Consider the following 11,286-nt stretch of genomic DNA (forward strand, 5'->3'; position numbering starts at 1 on the left):
CTGTGTGATATTTGACAATACATGTGAATTTGACCACAAAGTTAAAATGCAACATGTGACAGCTCATTGTCTGTTGCCGCCACCATTGACATTTCAGGAACCTTGTCCAAAAAAAGGTCCCTCGCTAGCTGCATAATATAGAGAGTGGTCTCCATTTGGTATTGCTACCTATAATTTCTTAATGCCTGTTTTTGATACACCTGCTTGAGCAGCAATTAGTGTCTCTTAACAGAGGGAAATACAATATTGCCTTTAATCAACAGAGCTTAAAGCTCTTGTCAGGGAACTGCCATCAGAGGCACGGGAGAAGGAGAGGGTCTCTGATTCTGCAGGGGAAGGTCCAAGCACTAGAGGGAGACTCAGCCGGGAGGAAGGGGAAGAGAATGAGTGTAACACCAGGGATCCAGGAGAGCAACGGGACAGGGAGGTGCAGGGGCTCCAGGACTCTTCGTTGGAGGTTAGCGAGGAGAGCCCAAGCACCCCGCTGCCCACGCCCACCCTGCGCAGGAGACTCCCGCGCAGTGAGAGGCGGAAACGATTGGGTGTCAAACAACTCTTATGTTGGCAACGCTTTAAGAAACGCCCACAGACAGATTCTACAAGTGACTAAGGGCAGCCACGCTAATATGGGCTGCGTAGTCCGGAGGGTTTAACCAGGCAATCCGATGCTTGAACGGAGCAGGATTACGCACGAGTAACTCCCAACCACTACAGCTCTGTTGGTGCGAGATGTGGTCATCTAGAATTATTACAGGAAATCAAGTCAGCAGTTATGAGGGGGGAAATCAGATAATGGCAGAAAAGTAAGACTGAAGAGGGAAATGGTCTCACAAATAACAGGACTGAGGGGAACAGTTTCCACCACCACTTTTGAAAAATCAATTTCTGCTTTAGAATAAAAATATGTTGACATTTTATGCAGCCCTATTTTTCTTGCTACATTTTACTGTGAATTTATAAATGCATTGATTTTCCCCTCTCTTTCGTCCTTCCCTTTCTCCTAGTGGATGACGATGACAATGTACTGCTAAGCAACTGACAATGCTCTATAAATGCTGGTAAGCATTTAAACAAATGCTGTTATATATAAAGTTTCTCTTCCAAAACCTCTTTCTCAAAGGCTTTAATATCAAACAGTGTATTGGGGAAGGACACTTTTTGCAGAATTCAATCTGTTAAATAAGAAGTCCTAGCATGGAAAGTGCATTTCCTGATGGCCCCTGCTCACTTTCTTTGGTTGGCTGTTCAAAATGCATGCTGCAAGTTGCTGAAAATATAAATCACCACCTTCACCACATCCTCCACCAACAAGAAGCTCACTTAATATGTTCTTACCACTTTGACGGAAGCCCCAGATCAGAGGCCAGGGTTGTTGCCACCATTTCCCCTCCCCGGACAAGGTGCCATCCCAGTACACTTGGAGCAATGGTGAGGCACGTAGAATATGCACATGTAAACAAGTTGCCATTGTTGTAGACAATTAAGGTGAAGAGCATTCATAGCAAGATTCTACCCTATGATGGGAGTCAAATGGGCGGATGGAAGGAAATCTGCTGGATAGGCCATTCTCAACAGATTCCTCCGAGATCCCTACTCAGCAGTGCTACTTGATTCAAGTTGCTATCCTGTGCACACGTACCCAGGAATAAGTGCTACTGAATGAAATGGAATACATATATTTCCAAACAAACATGCCTATGACTGTGCTACCCATCATTAATGAACCCTATCCATAATGCGGCCCAATCCTTTCATTGAGAATGAAAATCAGGAGGGACTCTGGTGTTTATATATTGTTCTTTTTCTTTTTTCAAGCTGAAGAGGTGTGAAGAATGACAAATGAAGAATGACAAGTGAAGTGGCTGTGTCATCACTGCAGCCTCTCTACGATGACAGGGCGGCAGAGGGAGTAGCCACTGTTGAAACTATGGAGCACATCCAAATGTAGTGCAGTGGTTAAACTGCTAGATTTGACCAGCTGATGAGGAACGTAGCTTTCCTGCTCTTTTTTAAAATAAAGTTTTTCTGTTGGTTTTATACATTTTAACTTTAACCATTTCAAACATTAAAATAAAAGGTTCTTTCAAACTTTCGGACCTCCTTCCCTCCCTCCATGGGTTCCATATTTAAAATAAAAATTTCTGCATCTTTTACCATAATCCATCTGTTATATATCTATAGTTACCATAATTAATTCCACATTACAAGTGTCGTTACATCTCTGCCAATGATTTTAACTGTTTACAGTGGTCTTTTCAATAAATTAGGAATTTACTCCAATCTTTTGAAAATACTTGATGTTCCTGGTTTCTGATGTTCCCCGTCAGTTTCGCCATACTCCCATCAGTTTTGTCTGCCATTCTTCTCTTGTTGGCTTTACTTCCATCTCTGTAGTTTTCCTGCTCTTTACTGGGACGGGGCAGGGTGGCTTCAAGCTCAGGGCATTGTGGGTACTCTGGCAAAGCCAATCAGGTGCTCTTTGGGATGTGCCCATGAAGCCTTGGCCTCGCTGCCACCCTGCCCCACACCCTGAAGCCGTTTTCATCCCATTAGGAGTTATTCTCCAACTGCATAGCTTCAAGAGTCAATTTTCTTGTTTTCCTCTTCTCTGCCCTCCCCATTCCCTTGTTGCTTGTGTGTCATGTCTTTAAGATTGTAAGCCTGGGGGCAGGGGTTCTCTCTCCTTTTTATTTTGATCTGTAGGCTGCTCTGGGAACCCTTTCATTTAAAGGTGTGTGTGTTTGTGTGCGTCTGCACATGCATGCATACAGTAAGAGGTGGTTGATTTTTTAATACTTCATAACCTGCTGCATTGCATACCCAGCTAATCGGTGCAGAATGCAGTTCCACAGGCTGCCTGTGTAATTTGCACTCAATAATCCATGGCGAGCTTACTTTGAAAGCAAATAAACAGAAAATTCTATAGCATTTCATTAAAATTCCATTAAAGCAGCAATGCATAGACATTCGCGGAGATTCACCTGGTTCCAATATTTAACAACTCAGTCTGTGATTTTGGGGCTTTGGCTGCACATCCCTCTGCTCCCTCTTTTGCTGCAGAAGGAAACAGGTGGGCTGCTATGGGTAACAAAGTGGAGACTGAAAACATGCATGACGATGTGGTACATCCCTCTGTCTCCAACCCTGTTAGATCAAGGCACTCTCGTGCCTTAAACCCTATCCAGTTCCAGGGAATTGCTGGTGGGGCGAGTGCTGTTGCACTCAGGTGCTGCTTGTAGGCTTCGCATACACACCTGAGTGGCCACTGTAAGAACAGGGTGCTAGATGGGCCTTTGGCCTGATCCAACATGCTCTGCTTATGTTCTTATCCCAGCAGAGTGGACATGCCTCTAATAGTGACAACACCAAAGTGCAGAAATTGAGGGTCCTTAAATGGTACCCGGAACTGATTATAAGGTAAGCTCAAGTGGCAACAGAGCTCAGAATCAGCTTCTGAGCACCACAAGCTGCTCCTTTCTCCTTGTTGTGAGAAGGAAGAGGTGCTCCCAGAAGACACTGAGCAAGGCCTCTCTCCCACCCCACAAGACTTTGGACATTGCAACAGCAGCAACACAGTATAAAGCTAAGATGAAATCCCCAACCCAAATTTAGTGGCTGGGTTTGGGCTCTGTGTGACACGTGTCCCACTTCTCACACTCCATTCTACAGCATAGTTTTGGTGTTCTCTACAGCATGACAGTGGGACGTGGGTGGTGCTGTGGTCCAAATCACAGAGCCTAGGGCTTGCCGATCAGAAGGTTCAAATCCCCATGCTGGGGTGAGTGCCCGTTGTTTGGTCCCTGCTCCTGCCAACCTAGCAGTTCGAAAGCACGTAGTGCAAGTAGATAAATAGGTACCGCTCCGGCGGGAAGGTAAATGGTGTTTCCGTGTGCTGCTCTGGTTCGCCAGAAGCAGCTTAGTCATGCTGGCCACATGACCCAGAAGCTGTACACCGGCTCCCTAGGCCAATAAAGCGAGATGAGCGCCGCAACCCCAGAGTCATCTGCAACTGGACCTAATGGTCAGGGGTCCCTTTACCTTTACAGCATGGCAGCAGTGGAACCGCACTGGTCACGCCACCCTAAAATCGCCTCTGATTCAACACCACATTACAGGCAGAGGATGTGCAGGTGGGAAGGGGCTCCTCCTTAGTTTTCCAAGGGTGTGCAAATTCTTTGGAAGTTTTCAGGGAAACTCGCTTTGTTTCTTTGTGCCCAAGTGGTGTAGAAAAATAATAAATCACCACCACTTTCTGCCAAAGAGTTCACACACAGAGAGAAAAAAACCTTTCCACAAATTCCACTGCTCCCTAAAGTTTCAGAGGCTCAGAACCATATCACCAAGTTCTTATCTGCTTGAGCCATTCCCTGTGACCTAATAATAAATTGGGCTGGCCACGCTGCAATTCAATAGAATGAAGATGTTGTAGGAGGCAGTCGTTGATACAGCGCTTTTGCCCTTTCTCATTTCTGTATTTCTCTGGTGGGCTAGCTAGAAAGTAACATAGTTAGGGGTCGTATATTCCAGTTGAGGTCAGTGGCACTGCTCACATTCATATCGCTTAATATCTGTGGTAAAGCTATTCCAGGTTCTGGCCCCTACATGTGAATTTGGATTTCTTTTCCCATTACAGACCTGAGATTGCATATTGCAATTTCTCAGTGGCACGAGCTAATAATTCATTAGAGCCAGGCTGAGCATGGCCGCCTGTGTGCAGAATAAGACAATTGGCAGTGCACTTGATTTATACCTCCAGCTTAGCTAATTAAGCAATAATTCAAGGGGAATCCATCATTGTGACAGCTTTGTTGATCAACCATCCCCAAGCAAAGTCAAAGGTGTTCAGTAGCTTGGGGAGGAAAACCCAGGTCAATAATGAAAGCTGCTAAGATGGGAGTGTAGAACATACCAATGATTGTGTCTGTGTTTTAAAAAAACAATGGATAGAAGCTTAATGCTTTCATAAGCACGTCTTCCTATACGCATAAAAAATGTAAGGCTGTTGTCACACTGCAGTTTGTGTGGCTGCCAATAGGTGGCCCTGCCAACTGCAGTATTGCAACAGAACAACAGGTGAGTGAGCAAGCACTATCTGAAGTCCCCCCCCTCTTTTAAAGGGGGTTGGAGGTTGGGGTGAACTGGGGGGAGAGGGGAATGGGCTGGGGAGGGGAGGTGAGGTTTGGGTGAGCTATGAGAGGCTAGGTGAGTGGGATAAAGGGAAGAGGGATTGGCCAGGTGTGAGGGAAGGTGGTTGGTGAGTAGGCAGGGTTGGTGAACCCCTAATGCAGGCTTCCTCAACCTTGGCCCTCCAGATGTTTTTGGCCTACAACTCCCATGATCCCTAGCTAGCAGGACTAGTGGTCAGGGATGCTGGGAATTGTAGTCTCAAAACATCTGGAGAACCGAGGTTGAGGAAGTGCATCCATATATGTACGGAAACACAACCTGCTTATTACATTTATATACCTTTCCTCCATGGAGCTTAATGTGGCCTGCATGGCTCTTTTCTGCTCCATTTTATCCTCAGAGAACCCTCTGAGGCAGGTTAGGCTGAGAGGCAGTGACTGGCCCAAGGTCACCCAGTGAGTTTCATGGTGGAGCAGGGATTTGAACCCTGGTCTCCCTGCTCTTAAGTCCAACACTCTAACCACTGCACTACATTGGCTGTCTATAGCAACAGAGTGAGGATATATTTTCATGGGAGCGTCTTGCTGGAATGGGTGTAGAGAAGCAGCCATAACACTGCAGGTTTCATGTGCTGTTTGCCTTTTACATGTGGTTTGAAATCCCGTTCAATGAATGTCTGGAAGGTGAACAGTATTGCACCTAATATCCCAATCCACAACTGCATTCATTCACTACCACTTTATACGCAGAAGCTGCGCATGTACAAACAGTACACGCATAAGCTCTCTTTACATGGTCAGGGATGCCAGTTTTTACAAGATCCAAGACTACACATACAGGGCTGCACAGCTTGTAGGCTTCATGCACAGAATCATTAAGTACACAGAGGTCAGAGGCCAGGACACCAGCAAAATCTTATTTTCCTCTCCCTGTGTTCATGGCTCCACACAGTGCAAAACAGGGTTTTGTGTACTTCCAAACAGTCAGCAGCAATTATCATTGTACTCGTTTTGCAAAGCTCTGTGGACCTTTGCGAGAGTTCATGCATCTTATATTTGCATGTGTATTTTATGACCTTGCCAAAGGGGCACCTCACTACTCTCTTTGCTACCTCTCTACACACATTTTTTTAAAAAATAAAATAAAAACAGACAAATGGGGAAGTGAGGCAATCTTCTCTCTCTCTTCTCTCTCTCTCTCTGTCTCTCTCTGTCTCTGAGTTACCCAGTGCTTGTGTGGTGTGACAGTGACATCTAGTGAATTTTGTGCCAACCACCGTTGTTGCTTGCTGATTTTCCTGTCAAAAACAGCCTTTGCTATTTTTGGAATGCCAGGATTGGATGGAACAGTGGACTGGCACTGTGGAGCTGCCCGGACTCACCCCACCCTGTCAGCTGCACCTGCCTAAAAACAGTGAAAACTAAAACTATGCTGAATGCCATATTAACCCATCAATTCTGGGACCAGGTTTCCCATTAATCTTGCAGTTTGCAGGTGTCTCCAAGGCTCTGTTTTCATAGTAGGCCTCATTGTGTTGGTGCTATGTGCCCTTTTACAGTGACATGGTCACATTCTACACAGGCAAAGGATGCCCAGCTACAACCTAGTGAATCACGATGAAGCTTACCTCCGGGAGTGTCGCGCTTCCAGAGATCCTTGCAGTGGCTCCACCATGGACAGAACCGACACCAAATTAAAATTGTGGAAGCATTTCCTGGCTTCTCTATTGTTTGGGATTTCAAGACCTGGAAGGGATAAAGTTCCCATAACAGTATTTAAATCAAGGATGTGAAAGCTGTGGTGTTGGGTCAAACAACATAAGCAGGGCCATAGGTTTGCCAGCTCTGTCGAAGGGATGGCAATAAGAGTTTGGAACAAGAGAAGGGGGGGGGGAGTGAAGTAACGTATAACCCAAGTAAAGGTATACCCACCCTATGCTTTCTAGTTGTGTTTTGAAGTGAATATTCTCAGCATTCTCTTTGAGGCATCCATCAAGCCCACTTTGAACTCTACTCAATTGTTTTACTCACGGTTCATGGTGAGCTTCTTTTTCTTAGTGTAACCCAATGTCCCAGCTGTGAAATGTTGGTGGGAATCTCCTGGCAGCTTAGCAGATAAGATGTCACTAAAGCAGTTTGAACTAATCCATCCAAATACACTCAGTACAAGCACACATAAGAGACCAAGCCCAGGCCATAGCTTTATGTGGCAGGTGCTGATCAGGTATCACAGAATTGTAGAAGAGTCGGAAAGGACCTTGAGGGTCATCTAGTCCAACCCCCTGCAGTGCAGGAATACACAGCTGTCCCATACGGGAATCGAACCTGCAACCTTGGCATTATCAGCACCACTCTCTAACAGACTGAGCTATGCAGAGGGAAGAGAGGGAAGCGGGAAAGGTGTTTGCACACACTTTGACAACACTGCTTTTTAATTCATCCTGGCATATGCCTAAAGAAAGCAATGTAAGCACATCCACTTTGCCCAAAGCCAGCCCCATCTGGCACCTCCTACCTCTGAACTGTGGAGGCTGGTCATTGTAAGAACAACAGTTTAAGAATTGAGGGCCGAGTTTGATTCCCTCCCGACATTTCACTCCCTGTCCTCTTTCCCATGTGTGTCATATTTTTCTTAGATTGTAAGCCCGCGGGCAAGGACTCACTTGCTCAGGGGCGGCCCAAGACATTCTGGCACCTGAGGCAAATCACAAAATGGTGTGTCTCCACCCATCCACCCCTGGGAAGAAGATCTACATCAGGAAGAAAGGGGGGGGGGTAAATATCAACTTCTAGAACAGGGGATGGGAGGAGACGAGCAGTGCCTCCTGTTGTCAGGTTCAGGGAATCAGATCCCTCCCATGGTGGCAGCCCAGAATCAGAGAAAGGATAAAAGTTCTTACCAAACAATTTATTCAATAATTTGCAGAGAATGACGAAGGAATGCAGCCTTTCTAATGATGGCATTGCTCCAAGTAAAGTCGTACCGCCCTACGTCTCCCTTATTCAACGTCACTCCTGCCTTGGTTAATCTGAGCTTTCTGCTTCTGAGCTCTCTGTTCTAATACCCTCAATGCCCGTCTGGTCTTGGGGGGGGGGGGTCAGGAATGCTTTCCATGGACACTGTCAGCTGTCTCTCCTCCTCTTCCTGCTGTTCCCCTTCCAGCATTTCCCAGTTTCTACCTTCTGCAGACCCTTCTGCAAACCACTGTTCTAAATCTATACTGTCCTCCTGTTCTGAGGAAGGTGCAGGAGAAGTGGTGGGGGGGACCACTCCTCTTCAGTCCAATCCCTGACATCTATTCAACCAGATGCTGCTGTGGAGTTAGCGTTTTGGGGACATTGCCAAGGAGGTGGCAGATTGGCCTCCAAGGAGTGTACTGCAGCTGCTGTTGGCCCCATGGCAGTAGGTGATGCAATCTTTGGAGGCCGGATCCCACCTCTGGAGACGGTTGCCTCACTATGCCTCATCGGTGGGGACAGACCTAGCCTTGATTTAATCCCTCTGGGAGCCTACTTGGATAAAAAGTGGGGTACAAGTACTCCAAATAAACATATTAAATAAATAAATTTGAGTACTACAGAATAAATAATTGGTAAACAAGCAGCTTCAGGTGCCAACTCTCTCAGGCCCTAGGTGCCCGAGCACCCACAAAAATCCCCAAGAAGGGGCAGGGTGTTAGGATATAGTTCCATTCCACCTTAAAAGGGAAAAGGCTGTTGTGTGTCACATGCCTTTTTGTATATAGCTTTTGTATTGTGGCTGTTTTCCTGGACACGGAGGCAAGCAGTCATGTTTTTCCTTTGTTCTGAACTATGTTGAATAAAGCTGTAAATATGTTCTCATCTTTCATTGTGGAGACTTGTACACTCTGCTGAAAGGGTGTGCATGGGTCTTGGAACGTCTCTGAGGCTCGTGTCGCTAATTGACTGATGCTGTTCCACGGGAGACCGGTGATCGTCCGGAGACAACTGGAGGCCTGCCTGATGCCTTCATCTCCCTGGCAGTATCCCAACACAGGGCATCTACAAATTTCAGTGCCAGGGCAATACATGATGCATGGCATCCATGGCCCCAGGCACTCACAGTCGTGGAGCCAAGCTGGCACTCCTGCCTCCATGCAAAGTGGAGCAAAATATATTGAGAGCAGCTTGACTCTCCTTGCAATCAGTTTACCAGTGAGGTGTCCAGTCAGATGATGGGGGGCGGGCATACCTGGGGATTCCCTCTCTGTATAAATTGCGGTTCATCGGTCTACCGCCGAAGCTACAGCTTCTGGAGCAATCAGAAACTGGAACATCAGTGTCCTAGCTTTGGTATCCTATATCCAGAATGAGTATCCAAGTATTTCAGCAGCCTGATATATATTTTCAAAATTGTTTTGTTATTCTTATTCTTCGTCAAACTACAGAAAGGGATTTTTTAAAAGGGCATTCTAATAGTGGAGCCAATATGGCCAGGATCAAGCTCTCTCCTAAATCCTGTTGTCAAGATACCAGCTGTAGGGAAAAGGCAAGAAAGGGGTGACGTGATAGAAATTAATAAAATTATGGAACCTGCTTCCAAAGGAGGCGGCGATGGCTACCAAACTGGATGGACAGGGCCTAGCTATGATGGCTAGGCTCTGTCTCCACAGTTAGAGACACAATGCTTCTGAAATCCAGTTGCTGGAAACCACAGGAGAGGAGAGAGGCTTCGGCCCAGTATCCCTGAGGGAGCATCTCCCCCCCCCCCATTGTACAGCCCGGACACTGAGGTCCAGCTCCGAGGGCCTTCTGGTGGTTCCCTCACTGAGAGAAGTGAGGTTACAGGGAACCAGGCAGAGGGCCTTCTCGGTAGTGGCACCCGCCCTGTGGAATGCCCTCCCATCAGATGTCAAGGAAATAAACAACTACCTGACTTTTAGAAAACATCTGAAGGCAGCCCTGCTTTGGGAAGTTTTTAATGTTTGATGTTTTATCATGTTTTAATATTCTGTTGGGAGCTGCCCAGAGTGGCTGGGGAGGCCTGGGCAGATGGGTGGGGTATAAGTAATAAATTATTATTATTATTATTATTATTATTATTATTATTATTATTATTATTATTATCATCATCATTATTATTCTCAAATCCTGCTTACTGGTTTCCCACAGGCATCCGGTTGGCCACTGTGAGAACAGGATACTGGACCAGATGGGCTGCTGGCCTCATCCAGCAGGCTCTTATGTTCTTTTCAAAAGCCCTGAAAGAGATTTCCTTTGAGACGCAGCCAGACTCAACACAGTAAACTGTATAATTCCCTTGTAAAGTAGGTATGTCCTGCAGATGGCAGCCTAGAGCTGGGGAATGATTACCAGGAACCCGTTATATTTTAGGCAAAGGACAAAAGCTAAGGCTCCCTATCCTGACCTGATCTTGCTCAATGCTTCCTTTTCCATTAAGTCATGACTATACCTTTAAAGCATGTTCAAAGCACCTTCTTTGCTTCAAAGAATTCTGGGTATTGAAAGCTGTCAAGGGTTGCTGGGAAATGTAGCTCAGTGGGGGTAAATTCCAGGGCCCAGAATTCTTTGAGGAAAAGAATGTCACGGATACTTTAAGCTGAGGTTCGAGCATTTAAATCATAGAATTGTAGAGCTGGAAGGGACAAGGAGGGTCATCAAGTTCAACCCCCTTCAAATTTGCCTCAAAGTGTAGTGTATATGTAGCCTGTATCTGCAAATTCCAGCGCTGGTTGGTGCCCATTGGGAGAGAGCAAATGACAGAAAGCACCAAATGATTCAAGCTTTGCTCTCATATTCCTCCTTGCTGAGTTCTACAAAGGGCAACCCTTAGAATAAGGAGGAAGCATGGGCGTAGTTGGGTGAGCATGGGACAGCTGCCCCCCCCAATAATCAATAAAAATCAATAAAAATACTTACTATTTTTTGCTCCATAAGACGCACCTTTTCCCCTCCTAAAAAGTAAGGGGAAATGTGTGTGCGTCTTATGGAGTGAATGTAGGAGGGAGGAGGGAATGACAGGCTGCCCTTCCGGCTCATTGTAAAGCCAGCAAGAGCTGTTGCTGCTGACAGGGTCTGCTCAGCAGGTCTGCGGCTCTTGCTGCCTTTACCGCTAGGTGGGAGGAGGGACTCATGAGTTCTTGGGGTTCACAGAAGACTAGAAGAGTACTCAAACCTT

General features: G+C 46.2%; 1 protein-coding gene and 1 long non-coding RNA gene across 3 annotated transcripts in view; one reads left to right on the forward strand and one right to left on the reverse strand.

The window, feature by feature from the left end:
* Positions 1–2,037, forward strand: part of CAPN13 (calpain 13) — an 89,551-nt gene extending 87,514 nt beyond the window's left edge. For both annotated transcript variants that reach the window (XM_082214828.1, XM_082214829.1), the window contains 2 exons: positions 1,005–1,058; positions 1,816–2,037. In XM_082214828.1, the coding sequence (XP_082070954.1) occupies positions 1,005–1,031 (27 nt within the window). In that variant the 3' untranslated portion in view covers positions 1,032–1,058; positions 1,816–2,037. The remainder of the gene's footprint in view (positions 1–1,004; positions 1,059–1,815) is intronic.
* A 112-nt stretch (positions 2,038–2,149) lies between these two features.
* On the reverse strand, positions 2,150–10,606 carry LOC309527915. Its single transcript, XR_014217431.1, has 3 exons — positions 10,561–10,606; positions 6,755–6,872; positions 2,150–3,054 (listed from the first exon to the last, which is right to left on the reverse strand). It is a non-coding gene; the product is annotated as an uncharacterized lncRNA (long non-coding RNA).
* Positions 10,607–11,286: the final 680 nt, after the last annotated feature.

The sequence above is a fragment of the Podarcis vaucheri genome (assembly GCF_965113315.1).
Source record: "Podarcis vaucheri genome assembly, chromosome: 3".
Classification (NCBI taxonomy): Eukaryota; Metazoa; Chordata; class Lepidosauria; order Squamata; family Lacertidae; genus Podarcis; species Podarcis vaucheri.